Here is a 22,966-nt window from a genome sequence, read left to right as displayed (position 1 = left end):
AGATTGGATGATGGATTTTGAATGGGAACGAACCTCCTCTTTTATAGCCAAGGACCTTGCCCAATTAAGAGGCTAGGAAGTGGAGTTAGTGGGTGCTATATTTGGATTGTTTTCCATGATTGCCTTGTCCACATTTGGTTGTAAAAACGTGTCATTGGTGCGCCAAAAATAGAAACCGTGTAATTTTGGCTGTCTAAAAAGTGGTCATGTTGAAAACGTGTCCTTAGTGCGTTCGACTGACTCCAAATTTGTTTTTTTTTTATTTTCTCATGTTGTAGATCTTCTTCTTAGCTTTCCAAAAAGTGGTCGTATGCCCAAAATGGAGTTACGAGTCAAAAGTTATGACTATTTTAAGTTCAAGCTCCAGTTATGCGTTCTGCTACAGTGCGGCCAGGCCATCCGCACTGGGCTCGGTTTTTTCCTGTGCGTCCAGATTTCATCCGCATCGATATCCGTGCGTCCGCACGGATTTTGATGAATAGGTTATTATGCCTTTTTAAAATTGGCGCGCGTCCAGAAATGCATCTAAGTACTTAGTGCGGCCGTATCGTAAACTGTGCGTCCGCACTGAGCATTTTTCTTCGGTTTTCTTTGGTTTTTCTTCATTTTCTGCAAATTAAAACAAAACAAATGCAGTAACTTGATCCTAGGTGTATTCTATTCACTTTATATTCAAAATAGAAGATATTTGATGTTATTTCGTGATAAAAATTAGATCGAATATGTATATAATTTAGGTCTATCAGATAGACATCAGATTAAATTCAATGTGATATTTATTCTAAATCATTCGATTTGTATTAAAATTTATGCGTCAAGACTAGCATTTTATAATTTAATTATATGCACAAATCACGGTACAAATTGAATGATTCAAATCGAACATCAGACTGAAGTTGATCCGGTGTCTATCGGAAATACCCTGCTCCCCACAAAGATTGGTGGAACCGGACAGACATAAAATAGCTAAATTTCCTAATTTAGTTTGATTTATATTTTTTTAGAAGAGGGAATGGAAGTTGACTTCACAACTAATAATCCTTATAATTTTAATCTGAGTCATATTGTTTGGTGCAACATGATTTTTAGGCTTAGTTATTATGTCTTCCATTTGTTAGGTTATAACAACGATGCTACATATTACCAACCATTCGATTATTAAATCACTGTAATGCACAAAACATGAAAATATATCCATAAATGGTTGTGCTCATAATTTTTATAGGGTGGACCAGCAAAAAGAAAAAAAAATAAAAATTTATAATCGAGAAGAATGGACTAAGAAATCAAAATTTTCTAAAGCTAAAAATTGGCAATCATTGTATGGAAACCTATTTTCAGTTCGAAAATAATGTCTACAAACTTATTTGCGTAATATTATAGTTAAAAATTGAGTAAAGCTTGAGTGCTATGGATAGCATAAGGTCATCCGTGCTACGGCCTTAAAAATCTATCATATAAACTTTAAACTTCAATTTAAATAGCTCAATAAATTGGTTATATAATAAACTTGTAGAATACTGATTTTTACTATTTTTTATAATTTATGAAAGATGGCAAAAAATAGTCTAAAATATTGACAATTTTCTTTTATTTTTAGATCATTTTTTACCATCTTTCATAAATCATAAAAAATAGTAAAAAAATTTCCAAAATAGTAAACATTAGTATTCTACATGTTTATTATATAACCAATTTATCGAGCTACTTAAATCGAAGCTTGAAGTTTATACGATAGATTTTTTATGCCTTAGCACTGGTGACTTGTGCTATCCATAGCACCCAAGCCTTACTCTTATAAATTTATATTATTCTTTTTATCAGGCTTCTTTTTTTCACTATAGCAAAAATTATAAAAAGGGTTTGGATTGCGTCTTTGAAAGTTCTCTCTATTTTCAGCAAATTTTCAGAAAGCATTTATTTTACCCCAAAGCGATGAAAAAAGATATTTATTTATTATTTTAAAGGGGGCAATATTAGGCTTTTCCCGTAAAAGGAAGCAATAAAATAAAAATGACAAGGCCTTATGTGTAGATATAACCAGGCCCATGGATATTTAAGGACCAGTGTTCTTAAACTGGAGATCTCAGAAAGAGATAAAGATACGTCTCCATTTACGGCCCAAATTGAGATGGGCTGAGATTGAGATATTGCATCTTAGTTGCATCATGGCCCATGCCTATTTTAAATTAATATTTCATCATAGAACAACAAGCCTATAGTCTCAACTCGTGACATGGTAGGCTAAAAATGAAACCCAACGGATAGTGAGTATATGGTACTATGCATATTACAATTTGGCACTGTGCTACGGCTCTATATTCGAGTTTTCAAATCTTAACGGTCGATCCGAACCGTTCATCTTGTTCTCCATATTAATATGTATTTGGAGACCAAATTTTATATTTTTTAAAATTTTTTTATTATTTTTTTTAGATATTTAGAAAATCACTTGATCTGAAAATTCTGGACCATCCAAAAACAGTGATTTTCAATAAATTTCAAAAAATAGTAAAAAAATTTCAAAAAATATAAAATTTGATCTCCAAACACATATTAATATGAAGAACAAGATGAACGGTTCGGATCGACCGTTAGGATTTGAAAACTCGAATATAGAGCCGTAGCACGGTGCCAAATCGTAATATGCATAGTACCATAGACTCACTCGAGTAAATATTGTTCTCCTTCTAAGGATCATGGAAGAACACTAGTTAAAAATGCATCTATTTAAATTAATAAATACAACAGATAGTGAGTCAATATTATTCTCCTTCCTTATTTCTAACAATCAGGCTTATTTACAAAGGTACCAGAAAAATATGTATACAGTTAACCAACCTTTTGTATCAACACATTTCTTCCAAGGAGAGTGTAATTAACATTACAAATTAATAAAAAAAAAGGAGCAAAAACTAAATCCAGGTTCTCTATGTTTAAAGGGGGCAAATCGATTGCTCACCATCCCCCCGACTGGTACGGCATAAACAAAATGTTATGCCGATATATCCTCAGCTTTACCAACTCCATCTCTCATCTTTGGCAGCCAAATCCCACTCGTCTTCAGGGGCATTCTCGTAAACTTCACCTACATCAGCAGTGGCACGGTTGGTGTTGCATAATAGTAGAGCCACGCCCGAAACCATGGCTATTGTCACTGCCTTTATATGCATTCTTCAAAGAAAATTGAACAAGCAATAATTTTGTTAGGTTATAAAATGACGGTGTAACTAAATAAAAAGAAACTATTTTATTTTGTAGGGTCTGTGATACAATGATGGTAAAATTTTGATCTCGAATTTTTTTTGTTTCTCTCTCTCTCTCTCTCTCTTCCCATCCTTTTGTCTTTGAAGAAAATTATTGTCTAAGCCTATTTAAGTTAATGGATTTATTCAACTTCACATTTTTATTTAAGACAGGCAAATCTCTGTAAAATAGACACTGTTTCAGTTTAAAAAAAAAAGATTATAAATATAATATAAATTGGTATATCATAAATATTACCTGTTGAAAGAATATTGAACGGCTAATATTTTGGATATGTTATAAAATGACGGTGTAAATAAAAGATTAGTAATTATTTTAATTTCTGGGGTCTGTGATCCAGTGAATTATCATTTTGATCTCAAGTTTTTTCTCTCTCTTTTTTCTTCCTTTTGTCTTTGTAGAAAACATTTGGACCATGAAAATTCCTCGCTGTGCTAATTTAAGCAAATGGATTTATTTATCTTCGCTTTCTTATTTAAGACGGAGGCAAAATTATGTAAAACATACACTGTTTCGGTAAGAAAAAGATAGATTATGAATATCTTATAAAATTGGTACATAAATTACCTAACATAATTACGACTCCTTTTCTTGTGGTTACACACAAGGGACGCTCCAGCAGCTAATATCACCAACACACCTGTTTCCAAAACAAAAATAGAAATAAGAAAAGATTAATTATTTTTTGTAAAGCATTATGTACCAGTACTGAGCGTCAGAGCCTAACCGGTTTGTTAAGGTAAAACTCAATTTGCTACTATCCATTTCCCTTTTTTTGTCTCTAGAAACTTTTAAAACTGATAAACCTACCAATTAAGTAAGCTTGAAGTAGATCGAATCATCGCTACATAACTAGTGATGGCTCAGTATCTACTGGTACCAAAATTGTATCTTCCTACCAGTACACTGTGTATAGTCAAATCTTGCCTTTAATTGAGGTTCTACAAATAAAAAAAAGAGAATATTTTATGCTTATGCTGTCTTCAATCAGACGAAACAGTGATCCTTATCAAATTTCCCCAATTTTAGTATGAGAAATCTAAGTGAAGCTCAATCCAATAGCTGGAAATAGGAATAAACAACAGAAAAAAAAAATTCTACATAGAAAGAATTGTAGTAGAGAGTTATTTACCAATGCTGGCGAGCTTATTCTCTGCGATCAAACCTCGCACAACGCTCATCTCTCTAATTTCTCTTTCTTATCTTTCACTCTCTCTCTCTAAATTAGATATCAAGTTCTCGATTTGGGATTGCGGAATCAAATTTGAAGCTTTGTGTTAGCTCGAATTCAAATTATATAATGTGATATGACAGAGGAGAGATTAAGCAAACAACTGGAAAAACCTCATCCGATTTTGTTAGTTTTGTCGCCAACAGATTGGAATTGAAGCTCATGTTTTTTCTTCACTCTATTGTCTCCATTTATTTGTTGACCAATCCTCTCCTTTTGTTTTAATGTTATAGCCTAATTATAGGGAATGGAGATCTACAGTTCGCATAACTGGCGAGCAGATAATAATAAATATTTAAGTTTATCCGGTTAGATTTTCTTCGTTAATATCAGCGTCCGTACAGATACTTTGTTAGAGATATCTTGAAAACTTTTCTAATTTCGGATTTCAGGTTAAAGAATCCAGTTAAAACTTAATGTTTTACCTATTTTTGTTGTAAGAAAACATAAATTTTGGAAACTTCTAACATCTTCTCCAAAATTGGTAAAAATGTAGTTTTACTGAAGTTTGTTTTCGTCAATGGCAATAAAAAAAGGAAAATTTGCTTGATATGTTAACTGGAGTGATGCATGACATTGGAAACAATTTTTATTAAGAAATATATTATTTTTAAGAATAAATTAAAAATTAAAAATTGGAAATATATTCTTCAGGAATTAGATAAGCAGGTCATGTCAAACTTAATGCAATTTATAAAGAAATTGTCACTCAAGTAATTTGATAAATTAATACTTCACTTCTCCAAACATATCGGTAATTGAAATAAAAATCTCAAGTTACAATAATTTGGAAATACAATCCATAAAAATGATAAAAAAAAATACATATTTTTTTTTAATTTAATGAATTGTGACATCATCTATAACAACTATCAAATATATTTAGTTTCTTTTATTCTAACAATAAAAAAGGAGAGGTTTGATGGGCATCGCAGCAAAATCCGTCCGATGTTTGATCTAAGTCATTTAATCTATATCAAAATTCATATAAACTGTTTATCACGTGGCATTTGAAATCAATACAAATTTAAATTTGCTCACACGAATCTTAACGCAAATAGAAGCGGTAGTTGGGAATTATTACAACTTACATTTATAAAATAGAGAAAATTGGTTATTTGTCATTCCAAAATTTTCAAATTGTAAAAATGTCATCCCAAATTTTGAAATTATAAAAATACCACTCTAAACTTTATTAATTCCTAAATTTGCCACTCCAAATAATTAATGATTGAAATGCCCTCTCTTCTTCTCTTGTCTCCTTGACTGAGATCCACGGCTTCCTTCTTGCCTAGGAGAATCTACTTTCCACTGTTTTGCTTTGTCCTCCAACTCTCAACTGAAGTTAAGAATGGTTCTATCTAAGGTGTCATTCAAGGTAAGTATCCTTCCTGACTACTTTTCGCATTGATGCTCTACGAAAGTTTGGCGCCTCGAGCTGCAAGAAACAACCGAAGTTGGAATGGGTATCCTAGACCTTCATCAAATGAATTGTGCTTTGTTACTGAAATGGTGGTGGAGGTATCAGGATCCTCATTACTCTAACTTGTGGAAATCTGTCATTATGGCTAATTTGCATTCCAACTTACCTCCTTCACCTTTTTGGAAAGAAATACAGACTCTCTCTCACTTTGGTCAGTTGGGGGTTGCTTATCAACCTGGAGCATAGGGAGGGGTCGATTTCTGGCATGATACATGGTATCAACAGTGTCCTTTAAAAGTGACATTCCCTCAGTTATTTGACATATGCTCTGATTCATATCACTGTATAGGATGCGGTGGCTTCTCAGGGATCCTGTCTTCGTTTTAGAAGAACATTAACTGGGGTTTTGTATACTGAATGACAGCAACTTTTAGAAATTATTAGTTCTACTTCTTTCACACATGATTTAGATCAGATGGCTCGGTTTGGGATGCTAAAGGAAAATACACAGTCCAATCCATGTACTTATTTTTTTAATTTCAGGGTGTACAACCCCTTAAACCTTTGTTGTGGTGGAAACTACCTGTCCCCCCGAAAATTAGAGCCTTTATGTGGCTCATGTCCAAAAATAAAATACTTACTAAACTCAAACTACAGGAAAAAGGATGGCGAGGGGATACATCCTGCCATTTCTGCCCTCACCAAGAATCTAATGACCATTTATTCTTTCAGTGTTTCTTTGCCAAGGCTATTTGGTTTTATATGGGGAAATGTCAAGACCAGTTCCGCCAATGGCATTCTATGGAGGATGTCATTCAATTTGCCCTTACGTTGAATAAAACCAATCGAACTGCTCTCTTGATAGTGGCTAGTGCAGTCATTTGGAATATTTGGCACCAAAGAAATCAATTGTGTTTTCAGCATACTGTTGTTCATTCTTGTAGAACAGTCATTCTAAATATTGTGTCTCTTGTGATATATTGGACAGGTACGATGAAGGAAGAGCTTGAGGAAGCTGTGAATGACTGGTTGCCTCAAGACTTAGATGCTGTGCTGCTGCAGGTGGTGCGACCTGAAGCAACACAGATGATTGCATGGGTTTCTAGTGACTCTGAGTGAGAGAGAGTGTCGTTGCTTTATTATCTACTTCTGAATAATTTTAGTTGGTCAATATCATTTTGAACAGCTGTGCTGTTTGCGTTGCCTAACTCAGTGCTTGCATGCACTAAAATGTTTACTTTTGGTGTTTTGTGAACTTGTTCCTGCTGTGGTTTACTTTCTAGCTACTCTTTTGGTATGTTTTGTAAGACTTAGACCTTAGACCATTTTTCAAAAAAAAAAAAAAAAGAAACAACCGAAGTTATGTTGAAAATGACCCACCTGAAAAACCCACTGGCAAGAAGAGTAAGAATAGCGAATTTAGAGAGAAGCCAAAGAGGCGATGGTTGCTGATGCTTTGTTTTCATCTGCGCCTTTTATTGAGGGAGCTTCTACACACGTGAGGGATTGGTCTTTTGGCAACCTGACGAAGAAAGATGCATCCCACTTTGTTCGCGCAGTAATGTCTCTTAAATTTTTTTTTGAAATGTGTAATTGCTTTATTCTATCGGTTGTTGCTTTTGTAACTTCACATTCACTAGAGTAATTCACTGGTACATGTGCAGCATCTGGACTGTTGATTGTGAATAAAAAAAAACTGCCCTGCCTCCTTTAGGCAAGAAGGAAGCCGTGGAGCTCAGTCAAGAAGCAGGAGAAGAAGGGAGGACATTTCAGTCATTAATTATTTAGACTGGCAAATATAAGAATTAATAAAGTTTAGAATGGAATTTTTACAATTTTAAAGTTTAAAATGATATTTTTACATTTTAAAGGTTTTGGAGTAACAAATAATCAATTTTTTTCTAAAAAATATGTTGTGAGATTTGAGCAAATATTTCTTTTATCCTACTAAGAAGTTCTTTTCCGGGGGCTTAGTCAAGGTTTGAGACTCCTGTTTTCATTATCAATTGGCACCTGCTACTATGATAGCAGAGAAAAAGTTTAGTTTAGTACAAAAGTGGAGGTTTCTTTCCTTTCTTTTTTTGTATAATTTTGACTTTTGTGGTTGATTAACTGTGAAGCTGATTCTGGAGATTTCAGTGTGGCACGGTTATTAAATATTCATAGTTGGAGATTTGGAGGCATAGTGACAATTTAATGATTCGGAAAATATTTGGCAAAGTAAAAGTTTTGTGATTCAAAAATAATTCGGGTATAATTTGAAATTATAAATTGAGAGTAAAAAAGAAAAATTCAAAAGAGAGCAAACAAAAAAAGTCGTAAATAATTCGTAAAGTTCAGGAGAAGTTCATAAAATTTGCAAATAATTCAAAAATAATTCGGAAAATTGAATAATATGCAGATTGATTCACCAATAGCTCAAATCTGAATTATTCACAAATAATTCACAATTTTGTTAATACTAAAAAAACTCACCTTCAAATGTGTTATGTTATTATGGTTAAAATTGTTTCTTTTTTTCAAAGAAGTTGTTATCAAACCACCCAACTATCATTCATAAGAAATTTTTCAAGCAAATATCAAATCTACGACTTCTTACATGTAAATCATTATTCTTTTATCACTAAATTAGGACTGATTTTTTTTTACGGTTAAAATTGTATATGTTGCAACAAATAGCAAAGGTGGAAAGCATTCTTTTTTCAGTTTGCTTACTAATTAAAGCAAACTACGTTAATTGTCTACTATTTTCATTTACAAGTATGAATTATTGAAAATTTAAAATTATATGTAATGTTTATACCTAGATATTAATTTATATAAGATGCACACTTAATTTTATGCTTGATAGAATTCGATTTACACACATCACACTCTAGATGATAGACGACTCGGAGTAAGAGTTCTAGGTGCGCTTCAAAATGAGATGTAAATAAATGAGTAGAGTTAAAATGCAGCATTGGTTTTGTGCTCCAACTATACTCCACGTCTCTATTTTTGTTTAGAAATTTCAAATAGTCGATTCAAACCGCTCAACATGATATACATATTAAAATGTGCTTAGAGACCAAATTTTATATTTTTTGGAATTTTTTTACTATTTTTTTAGATAGGTACAAAATCACTGTTTTGGGATGGTCCAGATGCAGTGATTTTGTACCTATCTAAAATTATATAAAAAAAAAATTCAAAAAATATATAATTTGGTATCTAAGTACATTTTAATATGTAGATCATATTGAGCTGCTCGGATCGACTGTTTGAACTTTGTAAACGGAGATAGAGACGTTATATATTTCGTGTTTTTGCATAACCCACATAGATATCTAAAATACAAGAAGGATTCAAATGCCTCTAATTTTTGTACCTCCACTATGCCTCTATTTTTAAAAACTTTAATAACTCAAAATTTAAAACTTAGAAGTTAAAATAAAACCACTCAATATGATCTACATCATTTTATCTATGTACGTGTAAAAAATTATGGCATTTTAATTTTATTTTAATTGTCATAAAGAGCTTGTAAAAATCATACTAATGTGGATAATTTATAGACGTTAATTTTTCAGCTTATTAATTCACATAAAAACATAATTGAAATGTGATATTTTTTTATAAGCACAGAGAGAAAATCATATAAATCACATCTAACGGTTTTATTTTGACTTTTAAGTTTTAAATTTTGAGTTATTAAAGTTCTAAAAATGAAGACAGGGTGGAAACATAAAAAATAGAGACATTTAAACCCTCCTCCTAAAATATATACAATAATAAATATCTACAAGAGAAGAAATTTCAGTATCTATTTTTTATGCTGCATTATGAAAAAACAAAAACAAAATTAAGTGTTTGATTTCATCAGTTCTAGTTGTCGTAATTACATTTTGCTAACATATACCAATGCGATCACAATTCACAAATGACACACATTAGGCAATTTAGAAAATTTGACTACTTAATTTTCCCTAGGTTTTTCTTACTTAATTCAAGTAACCTTTAAAGTTAAGATTGGTTAACAACCATTAACAGTGGGAACTGATCACAGAACAATCAACCAATATGAAATTAAAAATATAAATGTAACTTTTTACTAATGAAATAATACCGATTTTTTTATATATATCCAAAACTTCAATCAAATTACAAAAAATAACCGAAGCACCGTTAAAATTCAATTTTTACCCAATCCGGTTATCCAATAACCGGAATTTATAGAAATGTCCGGTTAACCACTCCCCGGACTCAAAATGCACAAATCCGGTTAATGGTTAACCGGATTTGTGCATTTTGCCTTTTTTTTTTTTTTTTTTTTGAAAACAGAAATTTTTTATTTTTTGTATTAAAATATTAGAAATATTGAATATATTTCTTTGAAAACAGATATAATACAATATAATTTGATTTATTAGAAAGACTGCAACAAATAACCCGGATCAATATTTTTCAGATCCGATTTTTCGCGGCTGTAAGAAAAATTAATATATTTCTTTATGTGTTATTGGAAAAAAATAAAAATAATTAGATTCCGAGTTATTGATCCCGGTTCAAAAGTCACTTCTAGGTAATCCAGAAAATATTGTGACCTTTCTAGTACATTTAATTAATAAAAAGTTGTATCTATTTTGAGAATTCTTTTTGAAAAACAATAATTCAATTCAAAGCATGAGTATGATTATGCGGGTTTCTTTCAATGATCTTCTTCACCTCACAAACGCACGTTTTGATTTTAATTAAGCAAGTTTATATCTATATGACACTTCAGAATTAGTTAATCCTAAATTTTTCTCCCCCCGTTCTACAAGTGACAACCAATTCCAGAAAATCTTTTTTTTAAAAATTTAATTTTTGTTAGGGGTATAGATTGTGCCTGATGCTTCGACTTTTTTAACTTGTGCATCTGTCTGTTTTCGGCTCACTCATTTTTCCACTCATTTTTATTTATTATTACATCATTATTATTATTTTTCCTAAAATTTTTTTTTATTTTTTATTTTTTATTATGCGGATATATCTGTCCTAAGGACTTCAATCCAACATAGCTCACTTTTTTCAGCCTACACCTTTGTTCAATTAAGTCCAATTAGAAAAGAATTTCTGAGTCTCGCGCAAAGTTTCCTACGGGCACCAAGCCTTTCGGTAACTCTTGGCATTGCGCGTCTGAGACTTGATTTTCAACATGTAGAGAGGTTCTAATTTAAGACCACAGGTACTAAAGTGTCATAAAACATAAATTTCCTAATTATTATGCTAACTTGCGCCATGTGGTTATACCATTGAAATCCCCACTTGGATTGTGACATTCTCTTCAAAACATTCAAATTTAATTATTTTAACCCCTAAATAGCACAGAACCTACCATTAACTTAAACCTAAGGTAAACCTAAGATACAATTCCTACAATTTTACCCCCCCAAGCCTAAACATTGGCACCGGCCCGGTGCAATAAAAAAACTAATGAAAGGTAAAAAGAGGAGATAAAGAAACTCACAATGAAATCAGGCTGGTGGAGGTGGTGGAGGTGGCTGCGCAGTCCCCTGAGAAGAAGATGTACCAGTCGCTGATGGTGCTGGACGTGTAGGTCTGCGGCGCCGCGGTATCGGATCAGCAGAAACAAAGCCAGAGTCAGACATATGCCCATAGATGCGGTCCGTCCTATAGTAGGTGGCATGCTGCTGCTCAGCTATCTCATCCACCGTCCCTGCAAGGTCCGTGTACTGGACATGCATACGCCCCATCTGATCGGTGAGCCGAGTCATGTCAGAGTGAGAAGTGCTGAACTGACCCGTCATGTAGGTCTGATGCTCAGTAAACTGCCCTCCTATGTGAGTACGGAGATCGGCAATCTGTCGATCGACAGAGTTGAACCGCTCATCCACATAGTCACGCAGCTTTGTGATGTTGGTGTTCATGGTCTGCATCAACTCGTACATTTGCTGCGGGGTCACTTGGTCAGCACCGGGAGCCCAAAATGGAGGAGGAGGCTGAGGCTGCTCAGGTCCAGGGATCCCAAATGGATCAACAGCGGCTTGTGCGGCAGGTGGTTGAGCCATATCGAGGGGCAGAATCCAAGTGGAGGGATCTGCCCTATCAACCGGTATCCGGAGAGGCATGGGAATCTGCCGACCGCTAGAGAGGAAGAAGAAAGAGTTGCCGACGCGAGTGAAGATGCCAGCCGTCTGAAGATATGCCATATCTATGAACTTGGTCTGCTTTTGGAGTTGATGGGCAAGGACTTTGAAAACTGGCCCTTCTGCAGGAATGACCCCATGGTAGATGGCAAGACGGGTCACAAAGCCCCCGCAGGAGATCATACCGCCCGGAGTGGCATTTGTCCTCACGTTCAGGAGATTGTCGATGAAGAAGCTGCCAACGTGGGGTAATTTCTCGGGATTGGTCAGGGCATGGATCATGGCATAGATGAAATACAACTCGCACTCGCCCAAGGTGCCCACTGTCTCACCGCGTGCAAAGATGGTGAAGGAGAGAGCACGCTGGATGTAGCGAAACACTGGGTGGCTGATTTGACTGGCCTTGTATGTTCGCCTCGGACCACCAATCAGTTGGCAGGATAATTCATAGAAACTAGAGTCTGGCTCCCAATCTGGCACCGTCACTGCATTAGCCAGGAGAGGAAACCCCAGGAGGTTGCTGAGTTCCTCAATCGTAATCTGGTACTCTGCACCATCCAAATAATACTGCAATAGAGTGTCATCTTCCATGTGCAGAGTAGACAGAAATTCATAGGTCAGCGTGCGGTACGCAGGAAATGGTCTGGTACAGTAGTCCCAAATACCAAGGGAAGACATGAGGGAATGAACCTCATCTAGAATGCCCAACTGCTGAAGGGTAGGTATGTGAACATACTTGGGCTGGACAACCTTTTTGGTCTTAAGAATTTGAAAGTTTTCTCGTGCTTTTGGATGCACAAACCTAAGACCATAATCAGTGTCACGGTTTTCAGGCCACTGATCTTGAGGTAGAGTGGTCCAGTCAGGTTGGTCAGACATTTCAATATCAGCAGACCCACTGTTGTTACCGGCCCCTCTTCGATATTGTTTGGACCGTTTTGAGGGGATGAAATCATCCTCTGCTACCGCCTTACCCTTGCCCCTTGGTTTTGGTGGCATGATTGGTGTTCAATTGGTTCAATTCAATTATAAATCACAATCAATTCAATTACCAAGTTGGTCGGTTGAATCGCAATTCACAATTTCACCAATTCAATTCAATTCAAACAATTGAAATTAAATAGAGTTAGAAATAGAACCAAAAGCGTGCAATCAAACCAATTTGAAGTGGAGATGCAACCGAGAAGTCCCAGCGCCGAGTCGATGCTCCAAATCAGCAAAGAAATGCTCTCTGTGTGTTTTATTGCGGGCCGCAATAAGGGTGGTTGCGGGCCGCAATTTGCTGCTTCAGCTGGCGCCTCCTCTGACTGGTTGGTTGCGGGCCGCAATAAACGGGATTGCGGGCCGCAATAGGTCTGCGTGAAAAGGTGTTCTTCTGGCTGGTGTCTTACGGGCCGCAATGGTTGATGTTACGGGCCGCAATGCTCGCGGTGGAGAGAACAGAAAGGGGGCGACTGTGGCGGATCGGTGGCGGCTGCGGGTTTAGGGTTGTGAGAGAGGGATTGCAGAGAGAGAATAGAGAGAAATGGGTGTAGTGAGAGGTGGAGAGGGAGATTGAGAGTTGAGAGAGAGGGAAGAGAGAAATTTAGAGAGATGGAGGGGTGTAGAGAGTAGAAGGTAGAGAGAGAGAGAAGAGAGAAGAGAATGGGAGATCGGGAGAGAGAGAAGAGGGGGGAAAGGGTCAGAGAGAGAGAGATAGAGATTTGCGGAAAGGCCCCCCCTTTTATCACAAATTCGCGTCTGTTCGGCCTCCATTGCGGGCCGCAATAACTGTCATTGCGGGCCGCAATGGACTTTTTTTTTTTTTTTTTTTTTTTTTTTTTTTTAATATCTGACTCTCTGACTGCTTGGTTGCGGCCCGCAATAAAATAATTGCGGACCGCAATTAACTCAAAAACTAAAGCCTAACCTTCAGAAGTCTCTGACTGCTTGGTTGCGGCCCGCAATTAAAGTATTGCGGCCCGCAAAGGAGCCTGAAATCTTCTGAAAAACCTAAATTAACCTATCTAAATGCAAATAAACTTTAAAAATACGAAATTTAAAATTGCAAAAAGGTAAAGTGCTTGGGTTGCCTCCCAAGAAGCGCTCTTTTAGGGTCTCGAGCTCGACCATTCTCCTCTTTTAGTTCATTTGTGCATCGGTAAGGGAGATGTTAATCTTCCCTTCAACCGGTTCTCCATGATTGTACACCTTGAGCCGCTGGCCATTTACTTTAAATGCGCCAGTTCGTTCGCTCCAGATTTCTACCGCCCCATGTTCAAACACGCGTTTCACCTGAAATGGGCCACTCCATTTGGACTTGAGTTTGCCTGCAAAGAGTTTAAAACGTGAATTGAACAATAAAACATAATCACCGATTTTAAACTCCCTTCGTATGATGTGCTTGTCATGCCATTGTTTTGTCTTCTCCTTGTAGATTTTGGCATTCTCATACGCGTTGAGACGGATCTCCTCAAGTTCATGCAAGTCGAGGATGCGTTTTTGACCGGCTTGGTGCATGTCGAAATTGAGGGACTTGATAGCCCAGAATGCCCTATGCTCCAATTCGACTGGCAAATGGCATGGCTTACCATAGACAAGCTTAAAAGGGGTCATGCCAATTGGTGTCTTGTAGGCCGTGCGGTATGCCCAAAGTGCATCATCTAGCCTCAGACTCCAGTCTTTTCGGGACAATCCTACAGCAGTTTGGAGGATGTGCTTGATTTCTCGGTTTGACACTTCAACTTGGCCACTTGTTTGCGGATGGTACGGAGTTGCGACTTTGTGCCTTACACCATATTTCTCCATGAGAGCTTGAAATGAGCGGTTTATGAAGTGGGAGCCTCCATCACTAATCACCACCCGTGGAACACCAAATCTTGGGAAGATTATCTTTTGGAAGAGGCGTTTGACGGTCTTTGAATCGGCCCCTGGGCTTGGTATTGCTTCTACCCATTTGGAGACGTAATCCACTGCTACAAGGATGTATTTGTTGTTGCATGAACTCGGAAATGGCCCCATGAAATCAATCCCCCACACATCGAACAATTCGACTTCTAGGATGCTTTGTTGAGGCATCTCATGTCGCTTGGTGATGCTTCCTAACCTTTGGCATTTGTCACAAGAGACAACAAATTGCCTTGTATCCTTAAAAAGAGTTGGCCAAAAGAAACCTGCTTGCAGGACCTTGGCGGCGGTCTTGTTGGTTGAGGCATGTCCTCCATATGGTGATGAATGACAATGGTGGAGAATTGATTGAACCTCATCCTGTGGAATGCAACGCCTATGAATCCCATCAACACTAAGCTTGAAGAGATATGGGTCATCCCAAAAATAGTGCTTGGTATCCGCAAAGAATTTCTTCCGTTGTTGGTATGTGAGGTAGGGTGGTAGAACTCCGCATGCAAGATAATTTGCAATATCCGCGAACCATGGGTATTCGATTTTACCCACTTGGTAGAGCTGCTCATCGGCAAAAGAGTCATCAATGGGTAAGTCTTCATTTGGTTCAGGTTTGATGCGCGAAAGGTAGTCAGCTACAAGGTTCTCGGTACCCTTCTTGTCTCTAATCTCCAGGTCGAACTCTTGGAGTAAGAGAATCCAACGAATGAGACGGGGTTTGGCATCTTTTTTCGTGAGGAGATAGCGAACCGCGGCATGATCCGTGTAGACTATCACCTTGGAACCAACTAGGTAAGGTCTAAACTTGTTGATGGCGAAGACCACCGCGAGTAGCTCCTTTTCGGTAGTGGTGTAGTTGACTTGAGCCTCATCTAGAACTTTGCTTGCATAGTAGATGGCGCACGGCTTTTTGTCAATTCGTTGCCCTAACACCGCTCCAATGGCGTAATCGCTCGCATCACACATAATCTCGAAAGATTCGTTCCAATTTGGTGGTTGCAGGATGGGAGCGGAGATCAATGCTTCCTTTAACTTATTAAAGGCATCTAGACACTCTTGGGTAAAATCAAATGGAGCATCTTTTAACAAAAGATTGGTCAAGGGCTTGGCAATTTTAGAAAAGTCCTTGATGAACCTTCTATAAAACCCAGCGTGTCCTAAAATACTTCTAACCCCTTTAACATTTGTTGGTGGAGGTAATTTTTCAATTACCTCAATCTTTGCACGGTCAACCTCTAAACCCTTAGCAGAAATCACATGACCTAAAACAACACCCTCTTGTACCATAAAATGACATTTCTCCCAATTCAAAACAAGGTTTACCTCTTCACATCTTTGTAGGACTTTAGATAGGTTTAACAAACATCCATCAAAAGTGGTACCATAAACCGAAAAGTCATCCATGAAAACTTCCATAGACTTCTCAATTAGGTCAGAAAATATACCCATCATAGCCCTTTGAAATGTTGCAGGTGCATTGCACAAACCAAAGGGCATCCTACGGTATGCAAAGGTACCGTATGGACAAGTGAAAGTGGTCTTTTCTTGGTCATCAGGGTGAATTGGTATTTGAAAGAATCCACTATAACCATCAAGATAACAAAAGAAAGAGTGCTTAGCTAACCGTTCAAGCAATTGATCAATGAAAGGAAGAGGGAAATGATCCTTGCGCGTGCCGGTATTGAGCTTTCGATAGTCGATGCACATGCGCCATCCCGTCACGAGTCGTGTTGCAATCGGTTCGCCATTCTCCCCTTCTATCACGGTTGTCCCTCCCTTCTTTGGCACCACATGGATTGGGCTCACCCATTTGCTGTCGGAAATTGAATAGATGATGCCGGCATCAAGAAGTTTCTGAATCTCCTTTCGCACCACCTCACTAAGGTTCGGGTTCAATCTTCGCTGTCCTTCAATGGTCGGCTTGTGTCCTTCCTCCATGAGAATGCGGTGCATGCAGATGGAAGGGTTGATTCCTTTGAGGTCATCAATGGTGTATCCAATGGCTTTTCGGTGCATCCTCAAGATTTGTAGAAGTTGTGAGGTTTGGTCTTGGTTTAGGGATGCGTTGACAATAACGGGATAGGTTTGGTTTGGACCGAGGTATTCGTATCGAAGGGTTGAAGGTAATGGCTTAAGTTCAACCTTGGGTGCGTCCTTCGAGGGTTCGGCAAAGTTGGGAAGAGTTTCGATAGTTGAAACCTGAAGAATTGGGCTCAGAATAGGCTTTTTGTAAATCTGGGAAGGGTTATTGCGGGCCGCAATAATTTCTGAATTCTGCAGGGTCTCTGTCTGGATTGGTTGCGGGCCGCAATAACTTCCATTGCGGGCCGCAATAATTTCTCGAATTTCTTCCTGCTCTGACTGGATTGGCTGCGGTCCGCAATAATCTCCATTGCGGGCCGCAATAAGGTCTCCAGAACTCGTTTGGTCAGATTTTTCGCACTCCTGATCCATCTAAGATTCAAAAGAACCCTTCTCCAAGCTGTTTATGAGTTCCTCATCTATCAACCTGTCAAGAATCTCAACACTACAAACACTTTGATCATTAGATGGATATTTCATTGATCTTTTGATGTCAAATGTTAATTTTTCTTCACCAATGTTCATTGTAATAATTTCATCATGAACATAAATCACAGCTTTTGCCGTATTGAGAAAGGGTCTACCCAACAAAAGTGGTGTATGGATATCCTCATCCATGTCTACCACAACAAAGTCAATTGGTACAAAGAATTTACCAATTTGAATTGGTAAGTCCTCTACCACTCCTAGGGGTAACTTTACCGATTGGTCGGCCAATTGGAGAGAAATTCTAGTTGGCTTAAGTTCCCCTACACCCAACCTATCATAAACCGATTTTGGCATAAGACTTACACTAGCTCCTAGATCACATAGTGCACGTTTGAATTGGACATTTCCTATCGAACATGGTATGGAAAATTTACCCGGATCATCCAACTTTTTGGGCAATTCATTCATTACCATGGCACTACCGTTTGAGTCTAGGGACACCATTTGGACTTCTTCAAGTTTACGCCTATTCGAAAGGATATCCTTGAAAAATTTGGTGTAAATCGGCATTTGGGTCATTACCTCAGTCAATGGTAGGTTTACATGCAATTGTTTCAACAATTCAAGGAATTTAGCAAATTGCCTATCAGTTCTCTCATTCTTAAGCCTACCAGGAAAAGGTGCAAATTTATGAGGAGGAATGTAGAGAGGTACCTGTGCACTTACCTTTGGTGGCTCATCTTGAGATGGATTCGCTTGAATAGCAGGGTCGCTTGGTGCAATTGGTGTAGCTTCCTTTGAGGCGGAGTCCTCGTGTGTGGAGATGTGCTCATCGTTGGTCCTTGTCTCTTCGCTTTGCGGCTGCACATAGGCATGCTTTGGCATGGGTGGATCCTCATATTGCGCACCGCTGCGAAGCATGTGTCTAACCGCCTTGACATCCCTGGGATTGTTCTCAGGTTTTGGTGGAAGGGAACCCGGTTGGCGGGAGGATTGGGTAGCTTGTTGTGCAACTTGGTTTTCAAGCATTTTGTTTTGGGTTGCCAACATGTCTACCTTTTTGGTCAATTCATCGAATTTTTGATTTTGACTTGCCATGAAAGTCTCCATCATTAATTCGAGATTGGACTTTGGAGGTGCATTAGAGCCATACCCTTGGTTACCATAACCTTGATTTGGCCGATTAAAGTTTGAGTTACCTTGGGTTGATTGGTCATTTTGTCTCCACGAAAAGTTTGGGTGATTCCTCCAACCGGGATTGTAAGTATTGGAGTAAGGGTTGTTATTTGGTTTGAAATTGCCTTGGTTTATGGCATTAACTTCCTCATGACTAACCTCATTACCTATACCACAATTTAGTGCTAAATGATCGGTCCCACCACAAATTGAACAAGGAAGAGAAGAAGGATAATTTACCGATTTTACGCTCATTTGATCAATCTTGCGATTTAAAGCGGCAATTTCTGCGGCCATGCTTGAATTCGAGTTCACCTCCTTCATTCCCCGTTGCAGGATGACCGGGGTCTCCCTAGGGTTGTGCCATTGGCTTTGGTTGAGAGCCATGTCATCAACCAACTTGTATCCATCAACAGCCCCTTTGTTCATGAGACTACCTCCAGCGGCTGCGTCTAGCATACCCTTGTCTTGTGGCAGAAGACTGTTGTAGAAGATTTGCAGCAGGTTCCATCCTTCAATGCCATGGTGAGGGCAGCACCTCTGCAGCTCTTGGAACCTCTCCCACGCTTCGCTCATGGTTTCATCCCCTCTTTGTCGGAAATTGTGGATTTGATGGCGCAAGGAGTTTGTTTTGGATGGTGGAAAGAACTTGTTGAGGAAAGCATTCGCCACCTTAGGCCAAGTGTTCATGTTCTCGGGCCGTTGTCCCCTTATCCACCCCTTAGCCTTATCTGCAAGAGAAAAAGTGAAAGCCATCACTTTAAGGTCATCAGGAGAAACAGTTTGTACCTTGATTGTACTGCAGATTTCTTCAAAGTTGGCTAAGTGTTGCGTGGCATCTTCATGAGGCAGACCATGGAAAAGATTTCGCTGCACCATGCTAACCCATGCAGGAGGAATTTGGTATTCCTCAGCATTGATAGTAGGTGCAGTGTACCCCAGGTGGATTTCCTCAGCCCTAGGCGCAGTAAAGTCCCTCAAAGGGCGGTTGGCATCGGCTGCTTCAAGATTTTCTCTCTCTTGGTTAGCTGCCCTCAACCGTTGGAGTTCATTTGCCATTCGATCCCTTTCTCTTTGGAGGTTTTGAAACCTAGCATCATCATTGCCGGACGACATGTCTAACCGGCGTGGATTCAAGGGAAAGAAAGGTCCCCTTGTCGGGTGCTTGTTTCTTCTCTGGTAAAAAAGATGAGTTGATCCTCTCCTCGAAAACCACTCTACCAAATCTGTGGTGTCCGGAGTAGGAGGTTCCTCTGCCAGATTTCAACCTAAATCAAAAGAGAAAGGAAATAAAAGAAAATTAAAAACAATTACTAACTAAATTACTTAGGTCCGAAATAATATTCACCGTTGTCCCCGGCAACGGCGCCAAAAACTTGATGTGATTTTTACTACTACACAAGTAATAAATCCTAATTTACCCTCAATTCGGTTGCAAGTGTACAACCTTGTCAAGTAGTATTTAGGGATCGTCTCCACAGGGACAATTCAGAATATTAAACCTAACCTAACTAATTTAATTTAGTAAAAGGAAATAAAGGAATTTGTTTGTTTTCTATGATGGTTTGGTTTGTTGCTGATCAAATTGAATTAACTAAATTCTAGGTCTAAATGTGGTTTTAAACAAGAATGAGAAATTAGGGTCTCTTAGGGTTCCTATCCACTAATGTCACGATTAATTGATTTATTAATGTTGTTCTTATAAATATGAAGGCACAGTCTAATGTTATCGGTATAAAGTGATATTTCTATGTTAATACCGTCTTTAAATTAGTATAAATGTCACCTCCCGGTACTTGGTTACACTAACCCAAAGTTATTAAGTCTTTAACTGTCCCAATTGGTATAGAAAGTTATTCGTCACCTCTCGGTACTTGGTACAATTTTCTAACCTATCGGGTTAAGCCCGTATAAGATGAGCGTCTCCTCTCGGTACTTAGCCTATCAAATACTCTTTTCTTTATGGTCAGGACTAAATATTCAATTTCTCAATTGTAAATACTGAATCCTAGGGTTTCATGCAATTTCGCTTAAGTCATCACAAACAAGTAATATAAAGAAAAGATCATACCAAGGAACAAGTAAATATAATATAAAATCAACTAATCCATGACATAAGTTTCAAGTTCTAACCCTAATCAACCCTAGAAATAACCTTAGCCAACCATGGCTGCAGCACACAAGAAAATAAACAAGTAAAAGAGTTCTAAGAGAAAGAAATCAATGTAACCGCTCGAAGAATTCGCTATCTTCCTCTCCCTTCTTTTGTCTCTCCTTTTTCTCCTTATTCTCCTGTGCTTTTCTCTCTTTCTAATGTCTAAAAATTCGTCCCTAAAACAGTTATCCCCCTTTTCAGAAATAAAAAACAACTAATAATAGCAAAAATCTCGCTCTGGAACTGTTTATTGCGGGCCGCAATAACTTCCATTGCGGGCCGCAATAATAATAATAATTTTCTGTTCTGCAAATCAGTTCTGACTAGTTGGTTGCGGCCCGCAATAAAATAATTGCGGCCCGCAATAAAGGTGAAAATTCGCCAGATTTGTGCTTTCTTGCTCCAGATAGCTCGTCTTGCTCCGTTAAGCTCCAAGCACTTGATTGCCTACAAAATAAACACAACTAGGGCAGTAACTTGAACTTTTAAACATTTATAACCTAATTAAATTCTAATTTCAACAAAACTCGGTTTAATTTACACAACAAACCCTATGTTTCAACATATATCATTTTGGCTTATCAACCGGACTTTTTTTTTTTAATTTTTAAAGGTGGGGTGGGGGTCATGCATTGGGGTGTGGGCACGTGAAAGAAGGTTCGGTTAGCAGTGAACCGGTTTTTTTTATTTATTTTTATTTTTAAAAAACAGAATTTTTTTTATTTTTTGTATTAAAATATTAGAAATGTTGAATATATTTCTTTGAAAATAGATGGAATACAATATAATTTGATTTATTAGAAAGACTGCAACAAATAGCCCGGATCAATATTTTTCAGATCGGATTTTTCGCGGTTGTAAGAAAAATTAATATATTTCTTTATGTGTTATTGAAAAAAAATAAAAATGCTTAGATTCCGAGTTATTGATCCCGGTTCAAAAGTCACTTCTAAGTAATCTAGAAAATATTATGATCTTTCTAGTTGATTTAATTTATTAAAAGTTGTATCTATTTTGAAAAAAAAATAAAAACTTTAATTTATTTAATGATTGTTATTAAAAAATAATTCTCAAAATAGATACAACTTTTAATAAATTAAATCTATTAGAAAGATCATAATATTTTCTAGATTACTTAGAAGTGACTTTTGAACCGGGATCAATAACTCGGAATCTAAGCATTTTTATTTTTTTCCAATAATACATAAAGAAATATATTAATTTTTCTTATAGCCGCGAAAAATCCGATCTGAAAAATATTGATCCGGGTTATTTGTTGCAGTCTTTCTAATAAATCAAATTATATTGTATTCCATCTATTTTCAAAGAAATATATTCAAAATTTCTAATATTTTAATACAAAAAAAAATAATAAAAAAATTCTGTTTAAAAAAAAAAAAAACAAAACCGGTACCGAATTCTCAATTCGGCACATTTATTATTATTATTATTATTATAATAAAAAAAAAACCGGTTATTGGATAACCGGACCAAAACCATATTTCCGGTTATCCAATAACCGGACATTTTTCTCAATTCCGGGAATTGGTTCACCAGAAAAAAAGAAAAAAATCCGATTACTGGTTAACCGGATTGGGTAATTTTTGAATTTCAACGGCATAGTGGTTATTTTTTGTAATTTGATTTATTTTTTGGATATAAATAAAAAAATCGGCTTCATGATGCTCACAATGACATTAATTTGAAGACTGAAGCATTACCTTTTTAAGTTTTACTATATTTTGTGCCAGTAATTTAGGATCATCAAGAGAAATTAATAAAATAAAAGGTTGTGTATCTAAATTGACGATGCTTTTAAGCAAGGTTCTAAATAGCGCGCTATAGCGTTTTCAGACCATAAAAGCTATGCCACTATCAGCGCTATAGCGCGCTATTTGAAGATACGCTGTTTTTTTAACCAGTCCGCTATGACGTGATAAACACTATTTAAATCTTTGCTTTTAAGTGTGTTAAAAATCTGCAAACCAACTGCAATAGCCTTTAAATCTTTTGTCATCTTTTGTCCTACATTTTTTTTCTAAAATCTTTAAACTTGACCATACTTGTTTTTAATAATAATAAATTGAGTTTGATAAATTTTTATATATATGTATATTTACCTCATATATTAAAATCCAGCATCCGCCACTGTTTGCATACATTGAATGCACAAAATTGTAACATTATATCTGCTT

General features: G+C 37.0%; 1 protein-coding gene and 1 long non-coding RNA gene across 2 annotated transcripts in view; both read right to left on the bottom strand.

The window, feature by feature from the left end:
• Positions 1 to 2,752: 2,752 nt before the first annotated feature.
• Positions 2,753 to 22,966, bottom strand: part of LOC144574589 (uncharacterized) — a 46,320-nt gene continuing 26,106 nt past the window's right edge. The window contains exons 2-4 of the long non-coding RNA XR_013518263.1: positions 4,400 to 4,546; positions 3,835 to 3,907; positions 2,753 to 3,174 (exon numbers count right to left, since the gene is read on the bottom strand). This is a non-coding gene — a long non-coding RNA (uncharacterized LOC144574589). The remainder of the gene's footprint in view (positions 3,175 to 3,834; positions 3,908 to 4,399; positions 4,547 to 22,966) is intronic.
• Positions 17,384 to 19,732, bottom strand: LOC144575182 (uncharacterized). The gene is made up of 3 exons (XM_078325300.1): positions 18,640 to 19,732; positions 18,084 to 18,453; positions 17,384 to 17,966 (listed from the first exon to the last, which is right to left on the bottom strand). The coding sequence occupies exons 1-3, from the start codon at positions 19,730 to 19,732 to the stop codon at positions 17,384 to 17,386; spliced, it is 2,046 nt and encodes a 681-aa protein (XP_078181426.1).

This window comes from Carex rostrata, chromosome 23, assembly GCF_964058835.1.
Source record: "Carex rostrata chromosome 23, lpCarRost1.2, whole genome shotgun sequence".
NCBI classification, from domain to species: Eukaryota; Viridiplantae; Streptophyta; class Magnoliopsida; order Poales; family Cyperaceae; genus Carex; species Carex rostrata.
This window is presented reverse-complemented; position numbering and strand designations above follow the sequence as displayed.

Coding starts and splice junctions, on each gene's coding strand:
- LOC144575182 (XM_078325300.1), bottom strand. CDS start 19,732: ATGTCGTCCGGCAATGATGATGCTAGGTTTCAAAACCTCCAAAGAGAA. Junction 18,454..18,639: donor AAATGACCAATCAACCCAAG/GTAACTCAAACT, acceptor TTGAAAACCAAG/TTGCACAACAAGCTACCCAA. Junction 17,967..18,083: donor AAGAATGAGAGAACTGATAG/GCAATTTGCTAA, acceptor CCTTTCGAATAG/GCGTAAACTTGAAGAAGTCC.